This window comes from Podarcis filfolensis (genome assembly GCF_964270895.1).
Source record: "Podarcis filfolensis genome assembly, chromosome: 4".
Taxonomy (NCBI): Eukaryota; Metazoa; Chordata; class Lepidosauria; order Squamata; family Lacertidae; genus Podarcis; species Podarcis filfolensis.
Genome location: NC_139607.1, coordinates 28063908 through 28079633, shown reverse-complemented (window position 1 = coordinate 28079633; position 15726 = coordinate 28063908). Strand labels below are relative to the sequence as shown.

Below are 15726 nucleotides of genomic sequence, written 5' to 3'. Positions count from 1 at the left end.
CATACATAAACCTGTTTATGTGCTATGTCTGCATGTCATATTTTGTATAAAGAGTGTGGGAGAGTGTGTTTTTATCATGTGTGTTTCCACTTCTCTAACATGTGGAAAAGATCTTTTTTCAACCAGTAGTAATAAAATTGCATGATGCTTTCCATTGAAACTTCATGTACAAAATTATTATCTAGAGTTTTTAGTATGAAATAACTGAATTTCAGTCCCTGGTGGAATTTTGTATCTGAATGTTTTTCATTCTGTTGCAAGAACCAAGTTTGATAACTCTTCTAGAATGGGGGGAAACCCTTCAGATGAATTACTGTAAGTGACCTTTGCAACTTTTGCTACTTTAAAAAGCACACACACACACACACCCATCTAAAGTTGTTTGGTGTTGCACTCTTTTAAAAATAAAATAATCAGCCTTATTTCCAACTGTGCTCTGATTAGCTGGAAATCAATGGGGAACTTTTTAACCATAATTTTATTGCAAGTGCTCAAGAGTCTGAGAATAACTGCATGCTGAGGTGATGGAAGCTGAGTGGCTTAAACAACTTTCAGGGAATTTAAAACGTGTTCTTTTTATTTAAAAAAAACACACAGCTCAAACTTAATAAAGGTTTTCTGTGATTTCACAATGAGAAAGCGAGCACTGTGAATGCCTTTCAACCTGGTAGGCTCATAAAAGGGCAATTTGCAGACTAGGAGCTAGGTGGGATTTATCAGTTATAAGCGTTAAGGCAACACAATGCATGGCTGAAATCAACTCTGAGATAGGACCTTGGAGAGCAACATTCTCAAGTATAAGTTGGTTGGTCCTTCCGATCCACTTAGTGCTGGTTCACTCATGCATGTGTGATCATGAACGTTCAGAAAGACAGATTTAACACCACAGATAGAACTGACAGATCACCTCAAATGCAACATTTTAAGTGGGGTCAGGTAACCCCACTATTCAGCGGCAAGCCATCAAGTGCATAGCAATTAAGTGCAGTGAAATTGAGCCATAGTGTGCATGACTGTATAGTGCCAAAGAAAGTGAACAGCAAGTTCTCGTGTGAAGACTCTCCATCAAAGAGAGGCTGTAGGAGGTGTAGCTGCCATATAACATTATTGAATGTCATAGGAAAAGATCTCTTCTGGGTGGCTAGATTTTTTTTTAATTCTAAATCTAGTTATCAGATCACAACTCAAGAGATCCTGTGGGTGGGTGGGTGGGTGGGTAGGTTCTATTTCTGATAGAATGATCTCCCCTCTTCCCCCACCCCAAATGCACTGCTCTGAGAGCTGACCAGCGAGAGAGAGAGAGAGAGAGAGAGAGAGAGCTGATGGAGGTGAGGAAAAGGGGGGAAAGCAGAGGGACTAACTCCCGCTAGCACAACTATTTAGTTTAATCTGGCCCAGACTTTTGACTTACAACCCCAAAGCAGATCAGATCCTACCCCTCTAGGTATGCCTTTAGCATTTTATCTCAGAGACTGGCGCTGCCTTTAAAGTTTGAGTAAAATATGTCAGCATACATTGAACACTTTCGCCTCATAATTACTTTGTGCAAATTTAGAGAGTTTTGTTGTCACAGAGCTCAGGGTTCGCCAGATCTTTCTTCTTCCTTTTTTCTGTGTTTTCTTCTCACAACTCTACATGCAGGTGTCCCTTTTTCAAACAAGGTAGTTTGTGGTGATAGTGCCTCGTGCAGTTCTTCTGCGTGGCCTACAGAATTTTCACACCAGTGCTGAATGCTTCTAATGACGGCCAGTGGAGACTTTGAAACACTCTGTCATGTAGAAGAGCAACTTGACAGTGGTAGTTTTAAGAAAATACGACGTGGATATTTTTTCAAGAAGCAACCACTTTTTTAAATTAAGAAATCATGTACCTCAGACTTCTGAAAAGACATAGTTGCAGAATGAACAAAATTGCAGAATGCACAAAAAGTATACATTTCCTACAAAAGATTAGACTATTTCTGAATCTGTCTTAAAAGATTCCAGCAATCAATAGTGTTGTTTTAGAAACTGGGGAAAACTGAAACACATTGAAAAGGGCGTGCATTTCTAAAATAGGTTTGTTTTCCTCCCTTAACCCCAACCTCTGCTGCAGGTGCCACCATAAGTGTGATCATTGATGTCAATATCAATATATCAGTTGCTATTTCTGCCCTAATTGCAACTTTGTACACACTGGTGGGTGGACTTTACTCAGTAGCCTATACTGATGTGGTCCAGCTGTTCTGCATTTTCCTTGGACTGGTAAGTTTCTGTATAATATTTATGTGTCTGAAACTATGGTTGTTTTGCAAGTGCTTTATTTAAGCCTGAATTGTGAGAGATGTGCTGCACAACACTGTGGGTGGGTGGAAGGAGGGAATAATGTTCTGTACAGGTGTAATTATGATTATAGTATCTGTAGTATGTGCAGAAGGAACATGCCTTGTTCCTATGCAATGTTTAATAATAATAATAATAATAATTTTTATTTATACCCCGCCCTCCCCAGCCAAGGCCAGGCTCAGGGCAGCTAACAAGTGATAATAAAAACAAGTTGAATGAATACAACTTAAAAATAAGATTAAAATACAACAATTAAAATATTAAAACCTTAAAATATTAAAATGCAGCCTTATCACAGGAGGAGAAAGGAAAAAGAAAGAGGGGGAGGGAATCAAATTGGCTCCAAGCCAAAGGCCAGGCAGAACAACTCTGTCTTACAGGCCCTGTGGAAAGAAATCAGATCCTGCAGGGCCCTGGTCTCATGAGGCAGAGCATTCCACCAGGCCGGAGCCAGAGCTGAAAAGGCCCTGGCTCTGGTTGAAGCTAATCTAACTTCCTTAGGGCCCGGGACCACTAGGGTGCTACAGTTTTAACTGACTCCTATTGGTCAGGAAAGAACTAGAACCAAAGATGTTTTGTGCCCACCTCTTTACAACAACAGGATAACCTTACCCCAATAGCAAAGCTTCCACTTTGAATACTAGTACTGTTCCCACAGTGTTTTTCAAACTTGGGCCCTCAGCTGTTATTGAACTACAACTCTCACCATCCCTGACCACTGGTCTTCCTAGCTAGGAATGATGGGAGTTGTAGTACAACAACTGCTGGAGTCTCAAGTTTGAGAAACACTGGACTCTTTGTGATTCCCCTGTGACCCTTAAGGCTGGACTACTATAATGACTTGTGTGTGGTGCAACCCATGTTAAGTAGTGGTAGACACAATTGTCTTATGACAAGAGTGATTACTAGACCACTGCTCTGTTCCTACACTGGATCCCTATTATGCTTCTGGCTCAAGTCAAGAGGCTGGCTTTGACCTTATATATTTTTAACCATTTATATTTTACAGATGTTATATCCAAAATTAACCAGAGCAACATCTTAACTTTGTGTTTAATGCATGTGGGAAGGGTGCACAGAGAAATGTCCACATTCTTTCCCGTTGGAAACTTAGCAGAATCAGAACCCAAGTATCTTCCAGAGATACTGCATTGCTGTTTGATTTTGGCTTGAAGTTTTTTCGAAGGGGAAAATTATTGTTTTTATTTTGTTGGGTCTATCATTTTTAAAGTTTGTTTAGTTCATTTTTAACTTGTGTATGTGTTTTGGTTGTAAAATACTGCATAGCGTGTCCTCACTCTTCAGAAGAGAATATCCTACACAATACATTCACAGGTCTTTATCAATCTCATTCAAAGTAGGACAGGTATTATACCTGCCCTATAAGCTCAGCTTAGAAAATATCCTGTCTGCGATATACTCATTTTATGTTTCCATTTGAATCTGTTGTTACCTATGTTCTGTTCCAAATTTTATTTCTAGTTGAAAGAAATCCTGGTACTCAGAAAAAGTAATGCCTGTATTTTCTTAGTTATAGAAATCTATATTTGGACCTGAATAACTGTTAAAAAGAAAAAGGAAAAAGAGGAAAATATTAATTAATCAAATATTGCTGCTATTTCTTCATTATTTCCTTAGTGCCCAATTTTGAATGATAGCTTCTCTTTTATTTTAGTGGATCAGTGTTCCGTTTGCCATGTCCCATCCTGCAGTGACAGATATTGGATACACAGCTGTACACACTGTCTATCAAGAGCCTTGGCTTGGAAACATTAAAAAACCTGACATCTACAAGTGGATTGACAATTTCCTCTTATTGGTGAGCGCTCCTGTGACAAACCATGGCCTGCCACTCACAGTTTTACTCTACAAACTCTACAGTTGCAAACCAACTAAGCAAGAGATGCTCAATAACTGCTTATTAATTATCTAACCATATGTTGAAGCAAACCACACGCCACTTAACAATAGTCATGCATTAATGTAGCAGCTTTGAAAAAGTGGACAGACACCTCTGTTGCAGGTGACTTAGGAAACTCTTAATATGATTGGATTGGCTGGATACTGAGGTACATTAGATGACTGAATCTGTAATTAAAGGGAGTGGGAAGGTGGGATACCAATAGTCAGGAGGAGGAAAATGGTGGCACTTGATAGATTTTTGAAGAAGAAGAAGAAGAAGAAGAAGAAGAAGAAGAAGAAGAAGAAGAAGAAGAAGAAGAAGATTGGGTTAGAGAATAAGTTTAAGAAGCTTAACAGCGATTAATGCAAAATGATTTCCAGTTCCAGTTTCCATAGCATCTTGTATGAAGGAGGATAATTATTATTATTATTATTATTATTATTATTATTATTATTATTATATTTATACCCCGCCCTCCCCAGCCAAGACCGGCCTCAGGGCGGCTAACAACCAATAATAAAAACAAGTTGATTAAAATAAAATTTAAAAAACAAGATTAAAATACAACATTAAAACATTAGGATGCAGCCTCTTCCCAGGGGGAGAAAGGAAAAAGAAAGAGGGGGAGGGAATCAAACTGATTCTAAGCCAAAGACCAGGTGGAACAACTCTGTCTTACAGGCTCTGCAGAAAGAAATCAGATCCCGCAGGGCCCTGGTCTCATGAGACAGAGCGGCAGTCCCGTAGGTACGAGGGTCCTAGGCCGTGAAGGGCTTTAAAGGTCAAAACCAGCACCTTAAATCTGACCCTGTACTCCACCGGGAGCCAGTACAGCTAGAAAAGCACTGGGTGAATATGCTTCCATGGCAGAGACCCTGTGAGGAGCCTCACTGCAGCATTCAGCACCCGCTGGAGGATAGAATGGAAAAATAATGAGGGAGCAAAGAAAGTAGACTGGTAGATAATTTGAACAAGACTGGAAATGAGCAGGGTTTGGGGGGGGGGGAATGCTGTGTTCGAGAAGAGAGCTTCAACACACCATAACAGGGTACACTATGTTTCTTGAGGCTTGCCACATCTCCCTTTTACAAGGGATCTTCTCTCTGGGATTACGCTTTGTTCAGAAAGAAGAGAGCACAAGTGTTCCTGATGTTAAAAGACTGAGGAGTTGACCTTTCCTGCTGTGTTTTTAGCAAGCGTGGGGTGCTGAAAATTTGCATCAATGTTCTCCTCTGATACTGCTCTCTAGACACTTGGGCCAAGGAGCAACGGTACCTGAGCAAATCTAGCTTTATGGGAGCAGACACCCTCTTGCCTCAATTCCACATGTTGCCACCAGAAGAAAACCCTTCCAATATTTGTTTTTAAATACATTTTCGAGCTGAAGGTGCAGCTATTTCATGATTACAGGTTTAAATACTGGGTGAAATCGTTCTGAAGTCGTAAAATAGTAGCTTGGCATGTATTCAAATGAACTCAAATGATCTTCTGTTAGCCCAGAAATGATGGTTTCCTTATTTTTCCTTGCAGACGTTAGGAGGAATCCCATGGCAAGCATATTTCCAGCGAGTTCTCTCTTCCTCTTCTGCTACATACGCACAAGTGTTATCCTTTCTGGCAGCTTTTGGATGTCTTGTGATGGCAGTGCCTGCTGTACTCATTGGTGCCATTGGCGCATCAACAGGTACACTGAGTGCCCAGATCGCCGTTACTTAAAGCAGTGGGTACAAAGGGAATGACCTTACTGCAGGGATGGCGAAGAAATCCAATTCAGTTCTCATTGAAAAGGAAATCCGTAGAATTTGCACTTTCTGAAGCAATATGCAAAATGAAACATAACTATCCATAGAAAATTGCACGTATCCCAATTTTGCAATAGAGTATTCGGACAATGATCAGGACCACAGTGAGTGGTGAAAGGGATTAGCACTCTCCCTTCTGTTGAAGATGTTTTTTGACCCACCAGGGAAGCTGGTACTGGCATCAATAGCAGCTTCCTTTCTGGGGCAAACAGCAGCTTTGTAGGTGAGGGGGGAATTTCCATCGGGACCATGACATGGAGGGAAAGGTCCTCTGCGCTGCAGTCTGGATTTGATTCCCCTTGAAGTTCCTTTTCTAAAGCACAGAGAGATGCATAGAACATTTATATTATCACAGGTTAAATGTGTGGATGTCCCCAAGCTGAGCCACCTACCAAGCAAAGGCTGAATCAAGGTTTTCTAAGGGTCAAATTGTTTATTAAATGTGACCATACATGTAGCAACTAGTTTGAGCCTTAGAAAATCTGTATTCAGCACTTGCCCACACTTGGGGTGGGGATATGGGGATTGTTTGTTATATGTATTTTTAGAAACTGGAAAATAAAGTAGTAATATATATATATATATATATATATATATATATATATATATATATATAGGTGGGTGATCTTGGGAAGTTTTTCTTCTCCCCATCCCATCCCAAAATCAGATACATGATAGATGATAGATAGATAGATAGATAGATTATAGATAGATTATAAATATAGATAGATGTGGACACACACACACACACCCATACTTGGAAATACTACTCTTATAAAAGAAGGGTTAATGCAGAGGTAGATAACATCAGACTCAGGGCCAAGACGTAGTCCTCCAGGCCGATTTATCTGGTCCTCAGTTGTTTCACTGCCTCATTGCTCCTGCCAAAGCAACACCTCTCCTTGCTTTTGCCTCACACCCTCCTTGAGAGTTTTTGCCTAGCTGGAAGGTGTCCTTGAACAGTGACAATGTGTTCTGCTTGTCTGGAAGGAGAGGTGAATTGGTGTAAAAACCTGAGTTTTAGGTGAGTGCGATGTAGCCTGTTGTCAAAGGTAAGAATCACATCCATCGATCCACCCAACTTTTGTCTCCGGCCACAACCACCGCTGGCGGTGGACACCCCTGAAAAAGTTTCTCCAAAGTGAAATGCTCCAAATGGGGCTCCAAACGCTTCCCTCAGTGCAGAAGTCAAAGCTTCATTCGTGCTGATCTGGTCATAATACTCGTGTGCTTGCATTACAGATTGGAACCAGACAGAGTATGGTGATTCAGACCCCAAAGAAAACTATGAAGCTGACATGATTTTACCCATCGTCCTCCAGTACCTTTGCCCAGTGTATATCTCCTTCTTTGGCCTCGGGGCAGTGTCTGCTGCTGTCATGTCATCTGCCGACTCTTCCATCTTATCGGCGAGTTCCATGTTTGCCCGGAACATCTACCAGCTTTCTTTTCGGCAAAGTGTAAGATTCACTATTGCAACCACAGTTTCGTTCTGTGATAGGATTAGCCATGCTGCCAATAGTGACTGGTGGCACAATGAACACAGAAAGAAAAATGAGCACTTAATTGTTTCTGAGCTGCGCAAAATATAGAGATATGAGCAGGGCTTTTTTCCCCCAGCTTGAAGTCACTGGAACTTAGTTCCAGCACCTCTCAGGTGGGTGCCATTGCCATTCCAAGAGAATGTGGGAGGTGCTGATTGTGACCTCTTTTTCTAGAAAAATAGCCCTGGATATAAGGAACCTACAACTGTAGCTTCTGATGCCCTGAAACTCTGGGCTGTGTGCAAATGCCTTCTTGCTTCTACCCACAAGGAACAAGGGAAGGCAATTCAATGCCTTGAGCACACATTAAATTGGTACACAAAGAAGGCCGGATTTTCTTGGTAAACTCAGTGGTTGTATATTCTGAGCAATGATCCTCTGCCTCAGTTCAAGCTACCTGTTGAAGTTGATTCACAATCCTCCCCTGTCATTTTGCTGTGGCGCTGCACTGAGCTAAGTCATAGTTTGGCTTAGTGCGTCTTCCAAATCTGGGATCGCTGTTTAGGTCTCTCCAGATTAACCTCAAGCTGCAACCAATGTTTGTTCTATTGTATACAGCTCATGGTCTGTGATATTTCAAGACCTGTTCTTGACTTCAGTAATATTAAGTGCCATGTCCTACAACAGGATTTCCTCTCCAAAGCTCTGTAGTCATTGGAGATTTGAAGAGTGAACTTGATAAATATCAGAATCCTTTCAGGTCAGTTTGGTTATGGATGTCTAAGATTTAAGAGTTTCTTTTCCGCTAATTGCGTTAAATCTATATAATTCTGTCCTTTATGGATATTCCTGTAAGAAAACTCACTGGTAGAAAACAATGTTTTGTTCCTTTCTTTTACAGGCGTCAGACAAAGAAATTGTCTGGGTCATGCGAATTACTATTTTTGTGTTTGGAGCAGCAGCAACAGCGATGGCCCTACTAGCTCAGTCGGTTTATGGGCTCTGGTACCTCAGTTCTGACCTGGTTTACATCATCATCTTCCCCCAGCTCTTGTGTGTCCTCTTCATCAAAGGAACCAACACCTACGGCGCCGTTGCAGGGTATCTGTTTGGTGTCATACTACGAATTACTGGAGGAGAACCGTATTTGCACTTGCAGCCCTTGATTTTCTATCCTGGTTGGGATCAAGAACAGCAAATTCAGAGATTCCCTTTTAAAACATTAGCCATGCTTACCTCTTTCTTCACTAACATTGGAGTATCCTACCTGGCAAAATACTTATTTGAAAGCAGCACTTTGCCACCCAAATTTGACTTCTTGGATGCCGTTGTTGCGAAGCATAGTAAGGAGAACATGGACAAGGCTACTCTTGTGAAAAGTGACAATATTGTTTTAAACGAGTTGGCCCCTGTGAACCCTCGACACAGTTTGACTCTAAGCAGCACCTTCACAAACAAAGAGGCCTTCAGTGATATTGATTCAAGTCCCGATGTATCCGCAGCAGAAGATAATTGACAACGGCCCAATGGAGGAGAGAGATCGCTTTCACATCCCCCACGATGCAACAGGGTATGCAACAAAGGGAGATCAGAGGCGTTTTGGTTGAGGGAGAAAGAATGGACAGGGAACAAACAAACAAAAACCACTGCACAATCCTCTTCAGCTCATTTCTAGGAATAGTCTGTGGAATAAATCGTTGTGTTTTACGATAAAATGCGCTGGAATAGAATAAGTTGCTCTACTAGCATTTGAATGAAGCCAAGTGACTTAGTATTTGGGAGGGGAATGTTTGAAAATAAAAAGATTAAGTAACTTTTTTATTTTAAAATTACTTTTATTCAGGTACCTGAAAGAATCAACTATAGCCATAATGAATGTTCAGCATCTGGTTCGGAGGAAGTGTAATAAGCAATCCCTACTACAGATGAACAGAACCCCCATGCAATTCATTTGTTGCTTGGTTGTACCATTTCAGTGTGTAGGACAGTACTGAATGTTTCAATTAAACTTGGAAATGAACTGCGAATTGGAAGGGCAATTGGAGAGGCATCACTCCATTGAGTTTGGGTCCATCTTAAAAGGTGGTTTAATAATAATAATACTAATAATTTTATTATTTGTACCCCACCCATTTATTCAGCACCTCAACTGCTAGGCTGTCCTCCCCTGCCAATCCTCCATCCCAAGCAATAAAAACCTTAATTTTGCAAAGAGAACATGAGCAACCAACATCAGGGAGGGTTCACTACATAAGGGAGGAAACTTGTGGTGCCTCCTTCTAACTGAAACTGGTGCTAAGGAGTGTTGTTTCCCGCTGGGAATTAGGGAGTTTGTCATTTTCTCCCTTCAAATTGAATTGGGAGGCGGGGGACGATGACTAAAAATGCTATGCATCTCAGCCAGTATTTGCTGATCTTCATGGGTTTCAATTCGTGAAGCAGAGAAAACTACAAATCCCATGATCCCCTGAGGAAAACTATATTTCTTGGCTGCTACTTCTAGCTAAAAGCACCCCTGACCATGGGCCATGATGGCTGAGGAATGGGAATACAGTGCAAGGCTTAGATCTCCTCTTTCCCTAGCCCACTTATATTCCATTTAGGAGAACAAAACTACATGGAGAGATCCATTCACAGATCTCTTACATAGCACATGATTTGATCCTGAGTAGATCCGATAATGGGATAATGAACTGTGCTAATTGTTTCGTTTCAAAATTAAATGATGCAAATTTCCATCCAAAAGTATTTCATTTTTATTAACATTTATTAATATCTCGGGAGTTCCAGAAGTTCACTCTGAGAACTACTTCACCCTGCCCTTTATGAAATGGGGGACGGGGGGAGGGGGCAAATAATGAATTGCTGTAAATGTGCTTTCCTGAGTGTCAAAGCAAAACTATGGATAAGTTGCGGCATTTTTAAGTAATCAGATTTTTTGCAGCTTGGTACATTTCTAGTGTAGCAGGTTCCCACATTTCTACCCAGGTTTATCACGGCTCAGCAATCAGGACTCATCTTCCTGTATCGCATCAGGGAGTATCTTAACAAGAAGAAGAAAGTAGGAATGTTTTAACCCTATCACACACTATTTCAAGTCAGGACAGCTGGCACAAGGTAGACGAGAAGGAAGCAATATTTTGCAGTGTTTCCCTATGTTTTCTGTGAAGGCACCCTCACAACATCGATGGCCGAAGGTTCAGAGGGCCTCCCTAGTTGCATAGCCTTTCCTATGACCATCTCTTAAAATGATTGTACAAGCATACAGTGTTGCACAACAGGACGGCCTATAGCTTTTCACGGATGAAAACCTCGCCATAGCACTGTTCAGAACACCACAAAAACCTGGCAAATGATCTGTAATCATTCTGCTGTATATGCCAGATGGGAAATCTTTGAGCCGATTGGCAGGGTGCACATTTTTGTCACCTGTCTCCTGAGATATATAGAAAGAAATGTACAACCAAAGACTGAAAGGTAATTCTTGTGCTGAGTTTTTCAGGTGCTGGGAATTTCCAGAGCTGGGAACTGGCTGCTCTTTCCTCTGTGACCTTTTCATATCTTCACACAAAACATTGAATGCATACACTTAAAAATGGTGGGCCCATCTGTGTCCCACTGACGAGGAAGCTGGGGCTAGAAGTCTCCAAGAAACACTGGCCTGACAGCAGAATCCACATCTGAAGTCAAGTCCATTCTGAGGGTTGGGCAGGCAGAAATCTGCGTAGTCAGACAGTTCAGAGGACAGAGAATCCATGGGACCAGATGAAAAGCAGGAAGCAGCTAGGTAGGGCTGGGAACCCCAGGCTGCTGCTGAGAGCTCCATTCAAGAATGCCAAAGCCAGCTGGGTCTCACCGGTGCCATCTCCCCCATTTCCTCTATAGCTGATCAGCTGAAGGTGGAGTCACTCGCCTTCTCCTCTTCAGGCTGCTGTTCAACAGGCAAAGCTGACTCCTGGACCAGGACAGGCCCAGTCCATGAAGGAAGGATTCCCGTAGGCTCAACAGAGACCTTGTTCCATCCCTGCGTTTGCACCTGCAGGCAGGGAGGCAGGGTGAGAAACAGGGTCTCTTGCCATTACAAAAATCCTCCATTTATGTGGGCACTGTGCCCGTATGGGACTGGATTACGCTCTTTCATATTTTTATTCGTTGTTTGTTCTTTCTGTACATGAGTGAGAGGGAGCCTCCCCACCACGGCTTCTGATAACTAGCAATGGTTATTGAAACTGTATGTCTGTCGCACTGCAACAGCCCATTGATGTTACTGCAAAGAGCAACATGGCGCAAGGGCTCAGCCAAGTGGGTTTTTTTAGGGTAGGAAAGGCTCAGATATGGACAGGAGAGCCAAACCCTGTAAAGCCCACAGAGTGGGTCCTCCATCACTCCATCCTGTGCCCATTGGAACAGGCACCCATTGGGTAACCAAGAACAGGTGGAACCAGAGCCAATAGCAGTCAGAGCCAGCTAATGCTAGTTTCATCCCCTTGCTGCGTTGAACAAGGGAGGCATTGAGACTTTGAGGGCGGAAGCTGATAGGCATGTTCTGGACTGGTTGGTTGAAAGAGGGGCAGGTGGAAGTGGCCTGGGGGCAAACTGAGGTTGGTGGGGCAGTGCCCCATTTGCCCAAACTGATCAAGTTTCACTGCTATTAACAGTGGCACAGCTTTGCACAAACTAGAAGCTGCAGGACTTCTTTTTCTGCAATGCTAACAGAAGGGGGTGGGACTAGGTTCTAAGCCTGTCCACAGATGAGCCCATGTCAACAGTACAATATTATTTTATCTCTTTTTGCCCTCAAGGGCTGGTGATAGATGTACATTACTAACCTTACGAGAGCCTCAAATGAATGTAAACGTTAACGGTGTTAATCATATACACAGCAACAATAAGATCTTAGCCTTTTATTTTCATAGAGTACGGCCATTTAATCTTTGAAATGTATCTAAAATATTTTAAATAGTAGAAAGAAAATGGTCAAGATCACCTGTCTACCCTTCAAGCTGATTTGACTGAGTAAAATGTGCAACTCGTCAGTATATAATTGTAAGTCTGCTATTTAAACAGGGTAGTAATTGTGGCTATTATTTGTTAATAGATGTATATTTTTGTCTGTGTCAGAAATATATTAAAAATGGTTGGATCTAATAAGAACCATGCTGTAGATGTGTAAGTTTTCTCTCTGCATGTGCAATGTATTTCAATAGTGCCCAAGAGGTTCAGAGGGGAAATGTCAAATATTGTCTAGTTTTGGCTTTGTTTTTGTCCAGCTATTTAAAAAAAATATACATTTATTTTATTATTAAGCAACGTGTGTTGTGTCTGATATATAACGGAACATTTTGCTCTTGAAATATCTGCAGAGTTTTAAAGAAAATAACACCTAGGATTCCTGGTCATTTATGGCTATCAGACAGATTTCTAGATAAAATGCCATTTTAGCTTCCCAACAACTCTGTGAGGTAATCTAGGACATTTGTGAGAATGTAAGTCTGAGGCCAACAGTGAGGCTGGCTAAGTGTCTACAATTCAGTCTAATGTGGAAATAAAATTGTTTCCTCTCTTTGCTTCCTGGCAAAGGTAAAAAAAAGAAAGTGAACCAATGTAATGTATAAAGACTTCTTAAGCTAGAAAATACAGTTGTTTACTTTGACAAGCAGTTGGTAACACAACCAACACAGAAACAAAACATCTTCCCTTAGAGTTCATGAGGTTATCTTTTCATTCAATAACCATAAACCAACCTCACGCTTCACCCTAATTTTGCCTCAGTGAACACAGATTCCTTTTTCTTTCCCTCACTAATTAGTAAAGACGTTACCTCTCTCATGGACGCCAAATATGTCAGAAGGTAATGCGTAGCCTGCAGTTAAGGGGCTTGTTCTGTATTTTCAATTAAGGATCTCCACATTAATTTGAAATAATAGGCAGAGAAAGCATGGCAGCTTTGGCTAATACGCTGCCGTTCTCACCTGCCATGCCTGCACTGTAATGAGGGGAATCAAGTCAGCAAGACTGACACAAGAGGACCACTGACATGAATAATGGAACTTGTAACAAGCTGTTCATGACAGCCAATGACTTTCTCTGGTCTTTGTCTCATGACTTTATCTCCTGTACATTCATGTTCTGCCCAATAGTCACCCCAATTAGTATCTCTCTGATATAATATTCATTGCAGGAAAGGTTGAAAACTGGTATCAAGACTAGATTAAGATGGTAGAGATGGTGGGGTCCTGGGCTTAAGCTTGTGATGGAGCCTCATCAGGTCTGGGCCAAGATATTTTGCCACCTGAGGCAAAAGCAATATGGTTTCCCCTCCCCATTCCACATATAGAAGGCCACTGGACTGGCAGCTGGATCTTTCGTCAACACCAGCAATGGGACTGCATTCTTCCACTGCACCTGAAGCACCAGGATAGTTTAGAGGCCCAGACCAAGCTATGTGGCTTTCATATTCAACTCTGTCCTCCAACAGAGGTCAATGGCAGCTATCTCAGGAACTATAGCTAAGGAGCTACCACTGCTAACTGAGGTGGGTACCACACTCCATAGGGTCAGTCCTGAACCTCACACATCTCTATAAGCTAGGGTTTCATAAAATTAACACACATACTCCTCATGTCACACGTACACCAACATACACACACATGCCTTTTCTGCTGAGCTTTGTGAAGATTTAAATAGGCTGTGTGCAAAGTAATAGGCCTCCAGTTGGCCCCATCCTCTCTCAACATGTCATGGTGAGCTTCCTTGGAGAAAAGTGGCAGTGCTTCGAGAAGTGGTAAGCAGCGGAGTCTGGTACCCTTTTCATTCCCTCCTATGTCCCAGTGCCACTCTAGGTGTGCAATATCCATAGAGGTTCTGCCATACAGGTTGGACTCGAGGGATGCCCATCAGATTTGCAAATGACACCAAACTAGATGTTGCAGAAGACAGAATCAGGATTCAAAATGACCATAACAAATTAGAGAACTGCGTCCAAACTAAGAGAATGAATTTCAGTAGGGACAAATGTAAGGTTCTGCACTTAAGCAGGAAGAATATGCACAGATATAAGATGGGTGGCACTTGCTAGTGGTACATGTGAAAAGGATCTAGGGGTCTTAGTAGGCCACAAGCTCAACATGAGTCAACAGTGTGATGCAGTAGCAAAAGAAAAGAAAAAAAGAGGATGCTATTCTAGGTTGCATCAACAGAAGGATATTGACATGATGGAATATGGGTAGAGCATGGGTAGGCAAACAAAGGCCCGGGGGCCGGATCCAGCCCAATCACCTTCTCAATCCGGCCCGCAGATGGTCCGGCGAATCAGCGTGTTTTTACATGAGTAGAATGTGTCCTTTTATTTAAAATGCATCTCTGGGTTATTTGTGGAGCCTGCCTGGTGTTTTTACATGAGTAGAATGTGTGCTTTTATTTAAAATGCATCTCTGGGTTATTTGTGGGGCATAGGAATTCGTTCATTTCCCCCCAAAAAATATAGTCTGCCCCCCCCACAAGGTCTGAGGGATAGTGGACCAGCCCCCTGATGAAAAAGTTTGCTGACCTCTGGTGTAGAGAATAGCAACCAAGATTATAAAGGGTCTGGAAACCTAGCCTTATGAGGAACAGTTGAAGGAGCTGGGTATGTTTAGCCAGGAAAAGAGGAGAGTTAGAGGGGAAATGATAGCCATCTTCAAATAGCTCAGGGGCAGTCATATGGGAAGATGGAGCAAGTTGTTTTCTCCTGCTCTGGAGAGTAGGACCTGAACCAAAGACTTCATGTTACAAGAAAGGAGCTTCTGACTAAAACTACTTTTTGACAGTAAGAGCTGTTTGACTCCCTCAGAAGGTGGTGGACTCTCTTTCATTGGAGGTTTTTAAGCAGAGGTTGAAGCTGTCATGGATGCTTTAGCTGAAATTCTGTATTGCAGGGGGTTGGACTAAATGACCCTCAGAGTCCTTTCCAACTCTCCAATTCTGTGATTCTATGAAATCCATCGCAAGGGGAGGGGGGTTGCAGCCCAGCTCGCTTTCAATTACAATATTTCTTTATTAAATGCCCTACAATGCAAACGCAATGTAAATTTGTCAGCGCAGCTCAGAGAGTAATGGCATGCCGGTTGCGTTATGACAGAGGATGTCATAAAACCAATATTCAGAAAACACTCGAGTCAATACAGAAGACCTGACAGCTGAAGTCTAGCCTACAATATCAGGAGTCTGGTGAA

At 42.0% G+C, this 15726-nt stretch overlaps 1 protein-coding gene across 5 annotated transcripts in view; it reads left to right on the top strand.

Moving 5' to 3' along the window:
* The window catches only part of SLC5A7 (solute carrier family 5 member 7), a 33492-nt gene extending 20673 nt beyond the window's left edge, over nt 1–12819 (top strand). For 3 of the 5 annotated variants that reach the window (XM_083610733.1, XM_083610734.1, XM_083610732.1), the window contains exons 5-9: nt 2095–2243; nt 4000–4143; nt 5758–5911; nt 7272–7489; nt 8415–12819. In XM_083610733.1, coding sequence (XP_083466859.1) covers nt 2095–2243; nt 4000–4143; nt 5758–5911; nt 7272–7489; nt 8415–9029 — 1280 coding nt within the window. In that variant the 3' untranslated portion in view covers nt 9030–12819. The remainder of the gene's footprint in view (nt 1–2094; nt 2244–3999; nt 4144–5757; nt 5912–7271; nt 7490–8414) is intronic. The other 2 variants (XR_014547230.1, XM_083610735.1) reach the window with 2 other exon arrangements.
* The last annotated feature ends 2907 nt before the right edge of the window (nt 12820–15726 follow it).